Source organism: Schistocerca gregaria, chromosome 10 (assembly GCF_023897955.1).
Source record: "Schistocerca gregaria isolate iqSchGreg1 chromosome 10, iqSchGreg1.2, whole genome shotgun sequence".
NCBI lineage: Eukaryota > Metazoa > Arthropoda > Insecta > Orthoptera > Acrididae > Schistocerca > Schistocerca gregaria.
This window is the reverse complement of record NC_064929.1, coordinates 127,647,417-127,668,159: the sequence shown is the minus strand read 5'-3', so window position 1 is coordinate 127,668,159 and position 20,743 is coordinate 127,647,417. Positions and strand designations below refer to the sequence as shown.

General features: G+C 44.1%; 1 protein-coding gene across 1 annotated transcript in view; it reads left to right on the top strand.

Moving 5' to 3' along the window:
* The window catches only part of LOC126293534 (tyrosine-protein kinase Fer-like), a 90,806-nt gene that overhangs the window by 15,338 nt on the left and 54,725 nt on the right, over positions 1-20,743 (top strand). Inside the window, exon 2 of the mRNA XM_049986802.1 lies at positions 4,398-4,586. Within this exon, the coding sequence (XP_049842759.1) occupies positions 4,398-4,586 (189 nt within the window). The remainder of the gene's footprint in view (positions 1-4,397; positions 4,587-20,743) is intronic.

The following is a 20,743-nucleotide window of genomic DNA, read 5'->3' as shown; positions in this document are numbered from 1 at the left end:
CCATTACATGGGTGTATTTTGCACTTACTGTCGTATTTTACACTCGTGAACATTTCTGCTCACTCAGTTTGCCCATTTCCCTAAGTTAGGTACCCCTTGCTCACCTTAGTAGCTTTCTTCTTCCTACTGACATTACCACCTGTAACAGTGACACCGACCACGTTAGACGGCAATCGATGCTAACGTTAAACATCTGCGAGGAATTTTTGAGAAGTTGTGACCGTGAGATAACCCAATGGTAACAGAACAATCAAACTGGGATTCGTTTCTGAAACACCGATTTTCGCCTCACAAACATTAATATACGCTCAATAGTAAACGCCTGATGGCCTAAAGTTATCGAGCAATTGTAAAGTAAAAGAAATGAACCATCACATAGCAGCGACATAATCTAATATTCTTTATCTTTGCCGTTCTTGCGCGGTGCCTGTAAATCTCTATGTACACTCCTGGAAATGGAAAAAAGAACACATTGACACCGGTGTGTCAGACCCACCATACTTGCTCCGGACACTGCGAGAGGGCTGTACAAGCAATGATCACACGCACGGCACAGCGGACACACCAGGAACCGCGGTGTTGGCCGTCGAATGGCGCTAGCTGCGCAGCATTTGTGCACCGCCGCCGTCAGTGTCAGCCAGTTTGCCGTGGCATACGGAGCTCCATCGCAGTCTTTAACACTGGTAGCTTGCCGCGACAGCGTGGACGTGAACCGTATGTGCAGTTGACGGACTTTGAGCGAGGGCGTATAGTGGGCATGCGGGAGGCCGGGTGGACGTACCGCCGAATTGCTCAACACGTGGGGCGTGAGGTCTCCACAGTACATCGATGTTGTCGCCAGTGGTCGGCGGAAGGTGCACGTGCCCGTCGACCTGGGACCGGACCGCAGCGACGCACAGATGCACGCCAAGACCGTAGGATCCTACGCAGTGCCGTAGGGGACCGCACCGCCACTTCCCCGCAAATTAGGGACACTGTTGCTCCTGGGGTATCGGAGAGGACCATTCGCAACCGTCTCCATGAAGCTGGGCTACGGTCCCGCACACCGTTAGGCCGTCTTCCGCTCACGCCCCAACATCGTGCAGCCCGCCTCCAGTGGTGTCGCGACAGGCGTGAATGGAGGGACGAATGGAGACGTGTCGTCTTCAGCGATGAGAGTCGCTTCTGCCTTGGTGCCAATGATGGTCGTATGCGTGTTTGCGCCGTGCAGGTGAGCGCCACAATCAGGACTGCATACGACCTAGGCACACAGGGCCAACACCCGGCATCATGGTGTGGGGAGCGATCTCCTACACTGGCCGTACACCTCTGGTGATCGTCGAGGGGACACTGAATAGTGCACGGTACATCCAAACCGTCATCGAACCCATCGTTCTACCATTCCTAGACCGGCATGGGAACTTGCTGTTCCAACAGGACAATGCACGTCCGCATGTATCCCGTGCCACCCAACGTGCTCTAGAAGGTGTAAGTCAACTACCCTGGCGAGCAAGATCTCCGGATCTGTCCCACATTGAGCATGTTTGGGACTGGATGAAGCGTCGTCTCACGCGGTCTGCACGTCCAGCACGAACGCTGGTCCAACTGAGGCGCCAGGTGGAAATGACATGGCAAGCCGTTCCACAGGACTACATCCAGCATATCTACGATCGTCTCCATGGGAGAATAGCAGCCTGCGTTGCTGCGAAAGGTGGATATACACTGTACTAGTGCCGACATTGTGCATGCTCTGTTGCCTGTGTCTATGTGCCTGTGGTTCTGTCAGTGTGATCATGTGATGTATCTGACCCCAGGAATGTGTCAATAAAGTTTCCCCTTCCTGGGACAATGAATTCACGGTGTTCTTATTTCAATTTCCAGGAGTATATAAAAGAAATTAATTGTATGCAATTGTAGTACATTTAATTACATAGTTTATTTTTCTTTTTGGGATTAGTATGCAAATAGCTGACGTCATTAGTGTCCAACTATTGACTGAGTGATGGTTCTTTTTTAGTTATCTAAATTAATATTCGTTGCTAGGATTGTGTACCTCAATCGATTAAAAACGGACCACTTATACGATCAGCTTGTTATGTGTCTGTCTGTCTCTCCTGCTTTTCAGAACACTTCTTCTTGTGAACGGCTTGACGTATCAAATTGAAATTATTGTCACGTACTAAGGTCTATGGTCCCTTGGTGGTACAATAAACAACAGGTTCTAAGTCACTTCACTCAAAAGATACGGCAATTTATGCCACATGTTTACTAACTGATTCATCAAAAACTATAGGGTACTCTCCGTTAGTCTATTGAAATTTGCCAAGAAACAAAGCTTTATTGTGTAAATAAACTAAAACTCCCTGAAAAATGTGAACTTGTAATTATATCCCATGCAAAAAAGTGATTTGCTGACTGTCTGTTTGTGCAACCAGAGGATCCAGTCTGTTTCATGTAAACGCAGCCCACATCATTATGGAGCCATCACAGGATAGCACAGTGCCTTGTTCAAAGCTTCGGTCCATGGCTTCTTCGGGTCTCTGACAACTCTTCGCAGATGCCGCTGGTCTCGGCCGTTATGTTAAGGCCGTCGGCCATTGCGTTTTCAACAGTGAGAGGTAATGCCTGAAATTTAGTATTCTCGGCACATCCTGTCATTGTGTATCCCGGAATATTCAATTCCTTAATGATTTCCGAAATGGAATGTCCCATGCATCTAGCTCCAACTTCCATTCTTCATTCAGAATCTGTTAATTCCCACAGTCCGACCATAACCACGTTGGATACCCTTCCACATGAGTCACCTGAGTAGAAATGACACTTTTGCCAATGCACTGCCCTTTTATTCTCCCTGTACCTATACTCTCACCATATGTGTATGTGCATAACGTTATCACGTGACTTATGTAACCTCAGTGTAAAAACCAATTCGACAATTATAATGTTTGAAAGTACTTGCATACGTCAGAATATCTGATAACTCAAAAGTAATTCTGGAAAGGAAATTGTGAACATTATTTTTACAACAAACTGTCTGTGTAGCATGTTGTTCACATGAATTAGATTCTATTCCATAATTTAACAGTAGTGGAGCAGCAATCAAGCCTGGCAGACTAGTCAAGCTCCCCAAGACAAATTTATGTGGAAGCCTCTAAAAATAATGGAGGGTTCTACATAACTGAAACACACTGGATAAAAAAATAATATGTGGACGCCATACTGAACCCTGTAGTACTCCAGTAGGATTGTCTGCAGCAGGTAGGAGATTCCACAGACCAATAGACAGAGATAATAATGTGTGGACACAACACTGAACCCAGTGGTACTCCACTCCTCTTTGCCAGAGGGGAGAGATTTCACATACCAATTGATAGAGAAAATAATGTGTGGACACAACATTGAACCCAGTGGTACTCCAGAAGGTCTGTTTGCTAGAGGGGGAAGATTCCACATACCAATCGATAGATAAAATAATGTGTGGACTCAACATTGAATCTTGTGGTACACCAGTAGGTTTGTCTGCAGCAGGAAGGAGATTCCACATGCCAATCGATAGAGATAATAATGTGTGGACACACACTGAACCGTGTGGTACTCCAGAAGGTCTGTTTGCTGGAGGGGAGAGATTCCAAATACAAATCGATAGAGAAAATAATGTATAGATGCAACACTGAATCCTGTGGTACACCAGTATATTTGTCTGCAGTTGGAAGGAGGTTCCACATACCAATCGATAGAGAAAATAATGTGTGGACACACAATGAACTGTGTGGTACTCCGGTAGTTTTCAGAATGAGATTTTCACTCTGCAGCGGAGTGTGCGCTGATATGAAACTTCCTGGCAGATTATAACTGTGTGCCAGGCCGAGACTCGAACTCGGCCGGTCCTTTCATATCAGCGCACACTCTGCTGCAGAGTGAAAATCTCATTCTGGAAACATCCTCCAGGTTGTGGCTGAGCCATGTCTCCACTATATCCTCTCTTTCAGGAGTGCTAGTTCTGCAAGGTTAGCAGGAGAGCTCCTGTAAAGTTTGGAAGGTAGGAGACGAGTTACTGGCAGAAGAAAAGCTGTGAGGACGAAGCGTGAGTCGTGCTTGGGTAGTTCAGTTGGTAGAGCACTTGCCTGCAAAAGGCAAAGGTTCCGAGTTCAAGTCTCGGTCCGGCACACAGTTTTAATCTGCCAGGAAGTTTTTCTCCAGTAGTTTTGTCAGCAGCAGGGAGGAGGTCCCACATTCCAATCGGTAAGAGTTAATAATGTGTGGACAGAACACTGAACCCTGTGGTACTCCAGTAAGTGTGCCTGAAGGAGGAAGGAGTTCCACATTCCAGGGAGATGAGTCGCTGTTTTCGGCTGGTGCGTTGTGTAGTGAGCAAGTGTTGGTGTCGCTTTGTGGACCGGTGTCTTTTTCGGCCACAGGTGGAGGAGGATCTACAAGAGAAGCCGTGGTACCACGGTAGGCTGACCCGGGAGCTGGCGGAGCCGCTGCTGTGTGCAGATGGCGACTTCCTGGTGAGGGAGTCGTCCGTCAAGAACACGCCCCGACTCACTCTGTCCGTGCGATGGCAGCGGGACGTCAAGCACATCATACTGCTCCGCAGCCACGAGGTGAGTGCAAAGGCCGCGCTCAGTGTGGTTCAAAATGGTTCAGATGGCTCTGAGCACTATGGGGCTTAACGTATGCTCAAAGAGGGACATCAAATGACACTATACGTGACCCCCAGCCCCTTTGGGTAGGCGGGGGCAACTTTTAAACCTTAAATGGAAACAACCATTTTTATATTTCTGTTCCGGATTCTCCATAAAAAAGTAATCAAGTATTGTTTGAAACATTTTTAAACCATTGACAGATGGCACTGAAATCGAGAAAAATTAAAATTGGGGAAGTAGTCCGACTCTTTTAGAATGATGCGAGAAGGACACATCAAATTGATACAAAATGTGCACCAATTCTTTCATTACGCCAAGTTAAGCAATATTTCTTTTTTCAAAATATATCCTTCTCGCCACAGTTTCTTTGATGGAGGGTATTAAAATCTCGTTAGGGAACTCTTCACAATTGCATTACTCACCCGACTGTGACGCTACCATGGCCGAACTGCGATTTATGGCTCAGTATAAAGGTCGGTGCAGTGCGGTTAGACGTCACTTCACTTTCAGATTGTGAACTGTAAACATCAAGTGACGAAAGTAAATTGTTCTTTAGCGAAATATGGCTCACTGTCCTCCTATAGAGTTTGTTGATGTTAAATTTAGGTAAATGTCATAGCAATTACGCTCCAGCTGCGCAATTTATGCGGATCGATTTCCAAACAGAAGACGTCCAAGCCAAAACATTCGAAATTGCACTGAAGGAGCTCGAAATGAACACATGCACCACCACCCCGTCATCGCGAATACAATGAAAATGACGCTCGTACCGTTACCGTTCTCGCCTTTTGAAGTGGCTCAAATGGCTCTGAGCACTATGGGACATAACTTCGGAGGTCACCAGACCCCTAGAACTTAGAACTACTTAAACCTACCTAACCTAAGGACACCACACACATCCATGTCCGAGGCAGGATTCGAACCTGCGACCGTAGTGGTCACGCCGTTACGCCGTTCCAGACTGAAGCGCCTAGAACCGCACGGGACAAACGCTCAGTGTGATTGGGGTTGTTGATTAGTTGATTGGATGATTTTTGGGGGGGGGGGGGGGTAGCAAACAGAGAGGTTAGTGGGCCCATCGGATTAGGGAAGAATACGTCAAGAAGCAGGGCTAAGCAGGGACGGCTAGAGGACAAATGTAAGGATGTAGAGGATTATCTCACTAGGGGTAAGATAGATACTGCCTACCGGAAAATTAAAGAGGCCTTTGGAGAAAAGAGAGCCACTTGTATGAATATCAAGAGCTCAGATGGCAACGCAGTTCTAAGCAAAGAAGAGAAGGCAGAAAGGTGGAAGGAGCATATAGAGGGTTTATACAAGGGCGATGTAATTGAGGACAATATTATGGAAATGGAAGAGGACGTAGATGAAGACGAAATGGGAGGTAAGATACTGCGTGAAGACTTTGACAGAGCACTGAAAGACCTGAGCCGAAACAAGGCCCCGGGAGTAGACAACATTCCATTAGAACTATTGACGGCCTTGGGTGAGCCAGTCATGACAGAACTCTACCAGCTGGTGAGCAAGATGTATGAGACAGGCGAAATACCCTCAGACTTCAAGAAGAATATAATTATTCCAATCCCAAAGAAAGCAGGTGCTGACAGGTGTGAAAATTACCGAACTATCAGTTTAATAAGCCACAGCTGCAGAATACTAACACGAATTCTTTACAGACGAATGGAAAAACTGGTAGATGCGGCCCTCGGGGAGGAACAGTTTGGATTCCGTAGAAATGTTGGAACACGTGAGGCAAAACTGACCTTACGACTTATCTTAGAAGAAAGATTAAGAAAAGGCAAACCTACGTTTCTAGCATTTGTAGACTTGGAGAAAGCTTTTGACAATGTTGACTGGAATACTCTCTTTCAAATTCTGAAGGTGGCAAGGGTAAAATACAGGAAGCGAAAAGCTATTTACAATTTATACAGAGACCAGATGGCAGTCATAAGATTCGAGGGGCATGAAAGGGAAGCAGTGGTTGGGAAGCGAGTGATACATGGTTTTAGCCTCTCCCCGATGCTATTCAATCTGTATATTGAGCAATCAGTAAAGGAAACAAAAGAAAAATTCGGAGTATGTATTAAAATCCATGGAGAAGAAATAAAAACTTTGAGGTTCGCCGATGACATTCTAATTCTGTCACAGCAAAGAACTTGGAAGAGCAGTTGAACGGAATGGACAGTGTCATGAAAGGAGGATATAAGATGAACATCAACAAAAGCAAAATGAGGATAATGGAATGTAGTCGAATTAAGTCGGGTGATGCTGAGGGAATTAGATTAGGAAATGAGACACTTAAAGTAGTAAAGCAGTTTTGCTATTTGGGAAGTAAAATAACTGATGATGGTCGAAGTAGAGAGGATATAAAATGTAGACTGCCAATGGCAAGGAAAGCGTTTCTGAAGAAGAGAAATTTGTTAACATCGAGTATAGATTTATGTATCAGGAAGTCGTTTCTGAAAGTATTTGTATGGAGTGTAGCCATGTATGGAAGTGAAACATGGACGATAACTAGTTTGGACAAGAAGAGAACAGAAGCTTTCGAAATGTGGTGCTACAGAAGAATGCTGAAGATAAGGTGGAGGTATTGAATAGGATTGGGGAGAAGAGAATTTTGTAGCACAACTTGACCAGAAAATGGGATCGGTTGGTGGTACATGTTTTGAGGCATCAAGGGATCTCAAATTTAGCATTGGAGGGCAGCGTGGAGGGTAAAAATCGCAGAGGGAGACCAAGAGATGAATACAGTAAGCAGATTCAGAAGGATGTAGGGTTCAGTAGGTACTGGAAGATGAAGAAGCTTGCACAGGACAGAGTAGCATGGAGAGCTGCATCAAACCAGTCTCAGGACTGATGACCACAACAACAACAACAACAACGTCAAGAAGACGGCCATGCCCTTTCAAAGCAACCATCCTTTCATTTGCCTGAAGCGATTTGGGGAAATAGTGGAAAACCTAAAGCAGGATGGCCGGTTGCGGGTTTCAACCGCCGCCATCCCGAATGTGAGTACAGTGTGTTAACTATTGCTGCACCTCGCTCGGTTTGGGGCTGTCGTGTACCACTTTGTACACGGTACTAAGGGGAGGTGGGCTACATAGTGGTGTGGCAGCCGTCCTTGCACGGAAGTCGGACAGAAGCAGCAATGATTAGTGAAAACGTAACGAAAGACAGAAGATTTACTTAACTCACACTACTGGCCATTAAAATTGCTACATCACGAAGATGACTTGCTACAGACGCGAAATTAAACCGACAAGAAGAAGATGCTGTGATATGCAAATGATTAGCTTTACAGAGCATTCACACAAGGTTGGCGTCGGTGGCGACACATACAACGTGCTCACATGAGGAAAGTTTCCAACCGATTTCTCATACACAAACAGCAGTTGACCGGCGTTGCCTGGTGAAACGATGTTGTGATGCCTCGTGTGAGGAGGAGAAATGCGTACCATCACGTTTCCGATTTTGATAAAGGTCGGATTGTAGCCTATCTCGATTGCGGTTTATCGTATCGCCACATTGTTGTTAGCGTTGGTGGAGATTCAACGACTGTTAGCAGAATATGGAATCGGTGGGTTCAGGAGGGTAATAAGGAACGCCGTGGTGGATCCCAACAGGCTCGTATCACTAGCTGTCGAGATGACAGGCATCTTATCCTCATGGTTGTAGGAGATCATGCAGCCACGTCTCGATCCCTGAGTCAACAGATGGGGACGTCTGCAGGACAACAACCATCTGCACGAACAGTTCGACGACGTTTGCAGCCGCACGGACTATCAGCTCGGAGACCGTGACTGCGGTTACCCTTGACTCTGCATCACAAACAGGAGCGCCTGCGATGGTGTACTCGACGACGAACCTGGGTGCGCGAATGGCAAAACGTCATTTTTTTCGCATGAATCCAGGTTCTGGTTATAGCATCATGATCGTCGCATCCGTGTTTGACGACATCACGGCGAAAGCACATTGGAAGCGTGTATTCTTCATCACCATACTGTCGTATCAGCCGGCTTGATGATATGGGTTGCCATTGGTTGCACATCTCGGTCACCTCTTGTTCGCATTGACGGCACTTTGAACAGTGGACGTTACATTTCAGATGTGTTACGGCCCATGGCTCTACTCTTCTTTAGAGCCCTGTGAAACCCCACATTTCAGCAGGATAATGCACGACCGCATGTTGCAGGTCCTGTACGGGCCTTTCTGGATACAGAAAATATTCGACTGCTGCCCTGGCCAGCACATTCTCCAGATCTCTCACCAATTGAAAACGTCTGGTCAATGGTGGCCGAGCAACTGGCTCGTCGCAATACGCCAGTCACTACTCTTGATGAACTGTGGTATCGTGTTGAAGCTGGATGGGCAGCTTTGTCTGTACACGCCATCCAAGCTCAGTTTGACTGAATGCTCAGGCGAATCAAGGCCGTTATTAGGGCCAGAGGTGGTGTTCTGGGTACTGGTTTGTCAAATTGCGTGAAAATGTAATCACATGTCAGTTCTAGTACAATATGTTTGTCCAATGAATACCCGTTTAACATCTGCATTTCTTCTTGGTGTAACAATTTTAATGGCCAGTAGTGGATATGGGGTCTCCTTTACAGGGGAACCACATTTACCTAAAATTTTCGCAATGAACCGAAGTCGACCATTCGTTTTTATTACCACGATCCTCACATGCTCGTTCCATTTCATATCGCTGTGCGGCGTACTCCCAGATATTTAAACAAAGTGACCATGTGAAGCAGGATATTACTAATGCTGCATCCGAAAATTACGGGTTTCCTTTTCCTATTCATCCACATTAACTTAGTTTTTCTACATTTAATGCTAGCTCCCGTTCATCAAACCAATAATAAATACTGAGTCATCTTGAAAGTAGCCTGTTTATGTGTTAGCAACGCTATAGACTGTGATTTCTCAGGATCTATGCACCCAAATTGCGTGAAAATGTAATCAGATGTCAGTTCTAGTATAATATATTTGTCCAATGAATACCCGTTTATCATCTGCATTTCTTCTTGGTGTAGCATTTTTAATGGCCAGTGGTGTATATTCCCCAAGCGTGAGAAGACTCATTACAAATAATGCAGCAAGAAATGGAGCCCATTTCGCAGTGTCAAGAAGGAAGAGACTCTTTTAATTAAACACGAACGATGAGTCGGGTTCATATCTGGCTAGTTGGCGGACAGTACATCGATCAGAATTCGCGACTGCGAGTAACTGACGAGAAAAGTTTCTGAATTTTTTGTGACAGTAGACTTAAAAAGTTGCATCAGATAATGCAATGGATAGTAGCTGCGCATACATGATGTTATGGGTTCGAATCTCTCCAGCTGCAGTAAGATTGTTTTATATTTTTAAATATATATGACGGTAGTATCTGTTCCCGAAAGAACAGTTACCGTTGATGACCATGCAGCTTTGCTAGAAATGAAATGATAAATGGACACCCTAGCTCCAATGAAGTACGTCAACGCCTTTTTTGCAAAATGAAATGATAAATGGACACCCTAGCTCCAATGAAGTACGTCAACGCCTGTTTGCAGCTAGGGTGTCCATTTAATTAACATTGTTTTAAATCTTAATCGAAATTACTTTGGTCATCATTTTTATTCAATTAACTGATTTATAAGTAGTTTCTTACAGCCATTCGTTTGTCACATCATTTTAATCATAATATCAACTACTTTATTTGGTCTCAGTCTTATTCCTATCACCGTTTTTACACTTGAAATCTTTGTTTATATGTTTTAATTAAATTTATATGTTTTAATTAAATTTTAATTAATATGTGTTAATTTCGATTTAATTTATTTTGTGTTATAATTCTGTTTTTTCGTCCAGATTATTGCGTACATTGAATCTTTTCGTCATTTCGCTTGAATTTTTTATGCTGACAAATCCTTCTTCCATTTAGATCTTCATCTGCACTGCTTTGTCCACAGTACAATACATATTTATATTGTGTTTTAAACGTTTGTATGGCGATTTCCATTCCAAATTCATTACACATCTGGTAGCGAAACATATTTTCACGTCACTCTACAGTCAATGTACAGTGAACCGCCAAAGCAACTTGTATAGCCACATGTATTCTAGTAGAGAGATATGTAAACACGAAGAATACGGCGCCAGCAACTCCTATATAAGACATCAAGTGTCTTGCGCATTTGTTATAATGGGTTACTGCTACTGTAATGGCATGCTATCAAGATTGAAGTGAATCTGAACGTGCTGTTATAATCGGCGCACGAACAAAGGGACACAGCATCTCCGAGGTAGCGATGAAGTGGCGATTTTCCCGGACGACCATTTCACGAGTGTATCCTGAATATCAGGAAGCCGGTAAAACATCAAATCTCTGACGTCGCTCCGGCTGGATAAAGATCCTTCAAGAACGGGACCAACGACTACTGAAGAGAATCGTTCAGCGTGACAGAAGTGCAGCCCTTTCGCAAATTACTGCACAGTCCAATGCTGGGCCATCAACAATTGTCGGCGTCCGAACCATTCGACGAAACTTTATCGATATGGGCTTTCGGAGCCGAAGGCCCACTCGTGTATCCTTGGTGACTGCACGACAAAAAGCTTTACACCTAGATAGGGCCTGTCAGCGACATTGAACTGTTGATGACTGGAATCATGTTGCCTGGTCGAACGAGTCTCGTTTCAAAATGTATCGAGGTGATGGACATGTACGGGTATGGAGATAACCTCTTGAATCCACGGGCCGTGCATGTCAGCAGAGGAGTGTTCAAGCTGGTGGAGGCTACGTAATGGTGTGGGGCGTGTGCAGTTGTAGTGGTACGGGGCCCCTGACACGACTCTGACAGGTGACACGTACGTAAGCATCCTGTCTGCTCACCTGAATCAATTCATGTCCATTGTGCATAGCGAGGGGCTCGGGCAATTTCAGCACGACAATGCTACACCCCACACGTCCAGAACTGCTACAGAGTGGCTCCAGGAATTCTCTTCTCAGTTTAAATACTTCCGCTGGCCACCAAACTTCCCAGACATGAACATTATTAAGGATATCTGGGATGCCTTGCAACGTATTGTGCAGGAGAGATCTCGACCCCCTCGTACTGTTACGTATTTGTGGACAGCCCTGCTGGATTCATGGTGTCAATTGCCTCCAGCAGTACTTTAGTATTAGGGGCATTGAAATGAAACCCGGTCACTAGTGTCAAGTAACGGTAACGATTTTATTAACTCAAAGATGTAGTTATACACAGTACTCAAAAATAGTAGCCAAAACTGTTGCCACATTATCCCATCGCGACAATAGCCGGTCGATTCCATGCTTGAAGAAGCTAGTAGGCTGCTGTCGGCTCCATACCTGGACCCACTCACACACTTCGTTGCCAATCGATGACCGCGAATAGCTTGTTTTAGAGGGCCCAACACGTGAAATCCACACGGTGAAAGGTCGGGACTGTACGGTACATGTTCCTGCGTTTCCCACCGAAACTGCTGCAAAGTCGTCTTCACCGCATTGGCCGTGTGTGGGCGGGCATTATCATGCAAGAGGATAATCGAAAAGCAGTGGGCCATTGTGGTCGAAAAGAGGGACATGTTGACCTTACCAGACCTGGTGAGCACAGCCTTTGATTTCTTTTGAGGTGGTGAAGTCGCATGCTTCCACTGCTTGCTCTGACGCTTGCTTTCCGGTTCGAAATGGGGGCACAATGTTTCGTCACCTGTGAGAATAGGCGACAGAAAGCCGCATTCCTCCTCGTGATAGCGTTGCAGATGCCTCAAAGAGAGAGCCATTCGAGTATTGCGCTGTTCGTCGGTCAGTTGGTGGGGAACCCACTGCGTGCAGATTTTTCGAAAGTTTAATTCATCCAAATAATATGAATCTTAATCACACAGGTAGAGCAATTGCAAATTTAATGCTAAATGTCGTGTTCTAGTAAAAATATAAGGGAACGATCCTATATAATTATTAAATAGTATTATAGCAAAAATTGAGATAAAGATGAATGTTGTTCCATTAAATGATTTTGGTCATAGTAGTGTTTTAAATTCGTTGTGTAAAGTTAAGTTTAGTTTATTTCAGATAATACTAATTCGTGATGGTGTAAGTCAGAACATTGATGGGATCAATAATAGTCCTAGGAATGTTCTAGTTGAATTTAATGATAAGTTGAAGATGTTCGTTGATGGATCAAATGTCGAGAATAAATTTGTTACCATTTTCAATTTAAGTTTTTATCTCAATTGTTCTTTTTTCTGCTCTTTTAATAAGGTTAGGCTTGAATGAGAAAATGTTTATTTGATTGAATAGGATTAAAGTAGCTGAGATGGTTTGGGTTGGCTTCTTATTGCTTAGTTATTTATTACCAAAATGTTAAATCTTATAGTGCTGGTACAGGGTGTTTCAAAAATGACCGGTATATTTGAAACGGCAATAAAAACTAAACGAGCAGCGATAGAAATACACCGTTTGTTGCAATATGCTTGGGACAACAGTACATTTTCAGCCGGACAAACTTTCGAAATTACAGTAGTTACAATTTTCAACAACAGATGGCGCTGCAAGTGATGTGAAAGATATAGAAGACAACGCAGTCTGTGGGTCGCCATTCTGTACGTCGTCTTTCTGCTGTAAGCGTGTGCTGTTCACAACGTGCAAGTGTGCTGTGGACAACATGGTTTACTTCTTAGAACAGAGGATTTTTCTGGTGTCGGAATTCCACCGCCTAGAACACAGTGTTGTTGCAACAAGACGAAGTTTTCAACGGAGGTTTAATGTAACCAAAGGACCGAAAAGCGATACAATAAAGGATCTGTTTGAAAAATTTAAACGGACTGGGAACGTGACGGATGAACGTGCTGGAAAGGTAGGGCGACCGCACACGGCAACCACAGAGGCAACGCGCAGCTAGTGCAGCAGGTGATCCAACAGCGGCCTCGGGTTTCCGTTCGCCGTGTTGCAGCTGCGGTCCAAATGAGGCCAACGTCCACGTATCGTCTCATGCGGCAGACTTTACACCTCTATCCATACAAAATTCAAACGCGGCAACCTCTCAGCGCCGCTACCATTGCTGCACGAGAGACATTCGCTAACGATATAGTGCACAGGATTGATGATAGCAATATGCATGTGGGCAGCATTTGGTTTACTGACGAAGCTTATTTTTACCTGGACGGCTTCGTCAATAAACAGAACTGGCGCATATGGGGAACCGAAAAGCCCCATGTTGCAGTCCCATCGTCCCGGCATCCACAAAAAGTACTGGTCTGGGCCGCCATTTCTTCCAAAGGAATCATTGGCCCATTTTTCAGATCCGAAACGATTACTGCATCACGCTATCTGGACATTCTTCGTGAATTTGTGGCGGTACAAACTGCCTTAGACGACACTGCAAACACCTCGTGGTTTATGCAAGATGGTGCCCGGCCACATCGCACGGCCGACGTCTTTAATTTCCTGAATGAATATTTCGATGGTCGTGTGATTGCTTTGGGCTATTCGAAACATACAGGAGGCGGCGTGGATTGGCCTCCCTATTCGCCAGACATGAACCCCTGTGACTTCTTTCTGTGGGGACACTTGAAAGACCAGGTGTACCGCCAGAATCCAGAAACAATTGAACAGCTGAAGCAGTACATCCCATCTGCATGTGAAGCCATTCCGCCAGACACGTTGTCAAAGGTTTCGGGTAATTTCATTCAGAGACTACGCCATATTGTTGCTAAACATGGTGCATATGTGGAAAATATCGTACTATAGTGTTTCCCAGACCGCAGCGCCGTATGTTGTTGACAATTGTAACTACTTTAATTTCGAAAGTTTGTCTGCCTGAAAATGTACTGTTGTCCCAAGCATATTGCAACAAACGGTGTATTTCTATCGCTGCTCGTTTAGTTTGTATTGCCGTTTCAAATATACCGGTCATTTTTTGAAACACTCTGTATATTAACTGCACTTTTTAGTCGTAATGGTGATGTTGCTATTTTAATTTCCACTGCTTGAATGTTAAATTTTGGTGGTTGAAATTATATTTATTATTATGATTTCATTTCTAATTCTTTTGAAATAAAGCTTATTACTATATTGTTTTGACAGCTATAACTAAGAGAGCCCAAATTTCCTTTTCTTGTCGACTTCCTGCTGCTATGGCTGCTCCTGCCCCTGTTTCTGCTCTACTTCATTCTTCTGCGTGTTAATAGATTATGGTGGTTAATAGATTATGGTTAATAGATTAATAGATTATGGTTAATAGATTATAGATTATGGTGTTAATAGATTATGGTGGATTATGTTAATAGATTATGGTTAATAGATTATGGCGTGTTAATAGATTATGGTGTAATACGGGACTAAAGCATTCACTCCCGCAACCATTTCCAGTGTGATGTCACGATGAGCCCGTCCAGTGACTCGCGCCCCTCAAAGAATCGTTCGCGCCGTTCCACAACACTTGAATGACTCAGGCTGTACGCACCGTACACAGCCTCCATCCGCCTCCAACTCCTTCCACCACCAAAAATCGAATCACTCTTCGTTATTCCTGCTAACTCGCCCGCGTGCTGCAGTGGGCTATAACTTCTCTTCGGTGTGAAACCACACTGGCGCTATGCAACATCAAACGGTGCGCACGCTTCTGTGTCTCTACCAATTAATGGCGTTACCATACGCGCAGTTACGTGATGTCACCTCACATGTAAGGCACAGGTAGATGCACTGACCAGGTTTGATTTGAATGAACCTCATACGTTAGTCGGGTCCACGCCTCGTCGAGTTGGCACTTCTGCGTGCTCACGGGGACCGTACACGATACTAGGGTGGTGTGGTTCAAATGGCTCTGAGCACTACGGGCCTTAACTTCCGAGGGCATCAGTCGCTTAGAACATAGAACTACTTAAACCTAACTAATCGCACACATCCATTCCCGTGGCAGGATTCGAACCTGCGACCGTAGCGCTTGCGTTGTTCCAGACTGAAGCGCCTAGAACCGCTCGCTCACCCGGGCCAGCCCAGGCAGGTGTACCGGATTGTCTGCCTCTGCAATGCAAATAGGCTATTTGGTCTTTCGATTCGCAACTCATACATCGACATTCTAAAAAAATTTAATACACTAATAGATAAATATAATGTAATTCATATTCACAAGAATTCCAATTGGAAAAAAGAGTAATATAAATAAAAAAATGAAAAATTATTCATACGGTGATTAAAATAATGTGATAATGAAGTAGGAATACAGGGTGGTCTATTGATAGTGACCGGGCCAAATATCTCACGAAATAAGCATCAAACGAAAAAACTACAAGGAACGAAACTCGTCTAGCATGAAGGGGGAAACCAGATAGCGCTACGGTTGGCCCGCTAGATGGCGCTGCCATAGGTCAAACGGATATCAACTGCGTTTTTTAAAATAAGAACCCCCATTTTTTTATTACATTTTCGTGTAGAACGAATGTTTTAGTTGGACAACTTTTTTCGCTTTGTGATAGATGACGATGTAATAGTCGCAAACGTATAAGTACGTGGTATCACGTAACATTCCGCCAGTGTGAACGGTATTTGCTTCGCGATTCATTACCCGTGTTAAAATGGACCGTTTACCAATTGCGGAAAAGGTCGATATCGTGTTGATGTATGGCTATTGTCATCAAAATGCCCAACGGGCGTGTGCTATGTATGCTGCTCGGTATCCTGGACGACATCATCCACGCGTCCGGACCGTTCGCCGGATAGTTACGTTATTTAAGGAAACAGGAAGTGTTGAGCCACATGTGAAACGTCCACCACGACCTGCAACAAATGATGATGCCCAAGTAGGTGTTTTAGCTGCTGTCGTGGCTAATCCTCACATCAGTAGCAGACAAATTGCGCGAGAATCGGGAATCTCAAAAATGTCGGTGTTGAGAAGTCTACATCAACATCGATTGCACCCGTACCATATTTCTATGCGCCAGGAATTGCATGGCGACGACTTTGAACGTCGTGTACAGTTCTGCCACTGGGCACAAGAGAAATTACGGGACGATGACAGATTTTTCGCACGCGTTCTATTTAGCGACGAAGCGTCATTCACCAACAGCGGTAACGTAAACCAGCATAATATGCACTATTGGGCAACGGAAAATCCACAATGGTGCGACAAGTGGAACATCAGCGACCTTGGCGGGTTAAGGTATGGTGCGGTATTATGGGAGGAAGGATAACTGGCCCCCATTTCATCGATGGCAATTTCAATGGTGCAATGTATACTGATTTCCTACGTAATGTTCTACCGATGTTACTACAAGATGTTTCACTGCATGACAGAATGGCGATGTACTTCCAACATGATGGATGTCCGGCACATAGCTCGCGAGCGGTTGAAGCGGTACTGAATAGCACATTTCATGATAGGTGGATTGGTCGCCGAAGCGTTCACCGGATCTGACGTCCACGGATTTCTTTCTGTGGGGAAAGTTAAGGATATTTGACATCGTCATCCACCGACAACGCCTGAAAACATGCGTCAGCGCATTGTCAATGCATGTGGGATCATTACGGAAGGCGAACTTCTCGCTGTTGAGAGGAATATCGTTACACGTACTGCCAAAGGTTGATGGACATCATTTTGAGCATTTATTGCATTAATGCATGGAAATTAAGCGTATATATATATATATATATATATATATATATATATATATATATATATATATATATATACGATTAATTTCCATGTTAGAGCTCATTTTAGTTTCTTCAGTATGTACTGCACTTCCTCGATTCACCGCCATATATATATATATATATATATATATATATATATATATATATATATATATATACGCTTAATTTCCATGTTAGAGCTCATTTTAGTTTCTTCAGTATGTACTGTACTTCCTCGATTCACCGCCAGTTGGCCTAATTGAAGGAAGGTAATGTTGACTTCGTTGCTTGTGTTGACATGCGACTCATTGCTCTACAGTACTAGCATCAAGCACATCAGTAGGTAGCATCAACAGGTTAGTGTTCATCACGAACGTGGTTTTGCAGTCACTGCAGTGTTTCCAGATGCGGAATTGGCTGATGCCCATTTTATGTATGGATTAGCACGGGGAAATAGCCTTGGCGCGGTACGTTTGTGTCCAGACAGATTTCCAGGACGAAGGTGTCCCGACAGGAAGACGTTCGAAGCAATTGATCGGCGACTTAGGGAGCACGGAACATTCCAGCCTATGACTCGCGACTGGGGAACACCTTGAACGACAAGGACACCTGCAATGGACGAGGCAATTCTTCGTGCAGTTGACGATAACCCTAATGTCAGCGTCAGAGAAGTTGCTGCTGTACAAGGTAACGTTGACCACGACACTCTATGGAGAGTGCTACGGGAGAACCAGTTGTTTCCGTACCATGTACAGCGTAAGCAGGCACTATCAGCAGCGATTGGCCTCCACGGGTACACTTCTGCGAACGGTTCATCCAACAATGTGTCAATCCTCATTTCAGTGCAAATGTTCTCTTTACGGATGAGGCTTCATTCCAAAGTGATCAAATTGTAAATTTTCACAATCGACATGTGTGGGCTGAGGAGAATCCGCACGCAATTGTGCAATCACGTCCTCAACAAAGATTTTCTGTGAACGTTTGGGCAGGCACTTTTGGTGATGTCTCGATTGGGCCCCATGTTCTTCTACCTACGCTCAATGGAGCACGTTATCATGATTTCATACGGGATACTCTACCTGTGCTCCTAGAACATGTGCCTTTACAAGTACGACACAACATGTGGTTCATGCACGATGGAGCTCCTGCACATTTCAGTCGAAGTGTTTGTACGCTTCCCAACAACAGATTCGGTGACCGATGGATTGGTAGAGGCGGACCAATTCCGTGGCCTCCACGCTCTCCTGACCTCAACCTTCTTGACTTTCATTTATGGGGGCATTTGAAAGCTCTTGTCTACGCAACCCCGGTACCAAATATAGAGACTCTTCGTGCTCGTAATGTGGACGGCTGTGATACAATACGCCATTCTCCAGGGCTGCATCAGGGATTCCATGCGACGGAGGGTGGATGCATGTATCCTCGCTAACGGAGGACATTTTGAACATTTCCTGTAACACAGTGTTTGAAGTCACGCTGGTACGTTCTGTTGCTGTGTGTTTCCATTCCACGATTAACGTGATTTGAATAGAAGTAATAAAATGAGCTCTAACATGGAAAGTAAGCGTTTCCGGACACATGTGCACATATCATATTTTCTTTCTTTGTGTGTGACGAATGTTTCCTGAAAGTTTGGCCGTACCTTTTCGTAACACCCTGTATAGATTGTGAAACAATTCAAATGGGACGTATTGGACCATCCGCCATGCAGCCCGGCCCTTTCGCCCATCGACTGCCATGTCTTCCGTTACCTGAAGTCACATCTTGGTGGAAAATCATTCCACGACGATGAAGAGATCAACGATGAAGTTGACATGTGGTTCCGACAACAGGCGGCAACCTTGTAAGACTGTGGGATACAAAAGATTGTGCACTGACTTAACAAATGTTTGGATAACGGGGGTGATTATGTCGAAGAATAACAAATAATCCAGTTAATAAGATGGAACTGACGTCTTCTAAATAAATGTTCTATTTAAGGATGGCGATCCATTGTATCTTTAATTTTATTAATTTATTTATTGTTTCGTGGGACCAAATTAAGAAGAAGTCTCCATGGTCATGGATCGAGTGAATACATGAAATTATAACAAGATAGTAGAATCAGATAAAATGAAATATAAGAAACGTATTCGGGCGACAATAAGTAAGTTTAAATAAAGAAAATCAACAATGTAACACTGGAATTCGCTTAATTTTTCAGCTCTTCCAGGAGCTCCTCGACAGAATAGAAGGAGTGAGCCATGAGGAAACTCTTCAGTTTCGACTTAAAAGTGTTTGGGCTACTGCTAAGATTTTTGAGTTCTTGTCATAGCTTACTGAAAATGGATGCAGCAGAATAGTGCACTCCTTTCTGCACAAGAGTAGAGGAAGTGCATACCACATGCAGATTTGATTTCTGCCTAGTATCAACTGAGTGTAAGCTGCTAACTCTTGGGAATAAGCTAATATTGCTAACAACAAACGACATTAAAGAAAATATACACTGTGAGGGCAATGTCAGAATTAGCAGACTATAATAGGGGTCGACAAGAGGTTCTCTAACTTACACCACATATAGCTCGAACAGCCCGTTTTTGGGGCAAAAATACCCTTTTTGAATCAGAAGAATTACCCCAAAAAATAATACCATAGGACATAAGCGTATGAAAATATGCGAAGTAGACTACTTTTCGTGTGGAACTGTTACTTATTTCAGATACTGTTCTACTGGTAAATAAAGTAGCATTTAGTTCCTGAACAAGATCCGGAACATAGGATTTCCACAACAGCTTACTATCTATCCGAACGCCTAGGAACTTGAACTGTTCCGTATCGCATATAATGTGCCCATTCTGCAAAATATTAGCGCGAATTCTTTACAGACGAATGGAAAAACTAGTAGATGCGGATCTTGGCGAAGATCAGTTTGGATTCCATAGAAATACTGGAACACGTGAGGCAATATTGACCTTACAACTTATCTTAGAAGAAAGATTAAGGAAAAGCAAACCTACGTTTCTAGCATTTGTAGACTTAGAGAAAGCTTTTGACAATGTTGACTGGAATAGTCTCTTTCAAATTCTAAAGGTGGCAGGGGTAAAATACAGGGATCGAAAGGCTATTTACAATTTGTACAGAAACCAGATGGCAGTTAGAAGAGTCAAGGGACATGAAGGGGTAGCAGTGGTTGGGAAGGGAGTGAGACAGGGTTGTAACCTCTCCCAAATGTTGTTCAATCTGTATATTGAGCAAGCAGTAAAGGAAACAAAACAAGAGTTCGGAGTTGGTATTAAAATCCATGGAGAAGAAATAAAAACTTTGAGGTTCGCCGATGACATTGTAATTCTGTCAGAGACACCCAAGGAAATGGAAGAGCATTTGAACGGAAAGGACTATGTATTAAAAGGAGGATATAAGACGAACATTAACAAAAGCAAAACGAGGATAATGGAATGTAGTCGAATTAAGTCGGGTGATGGTGAGGGAATTACATTAGGAAATG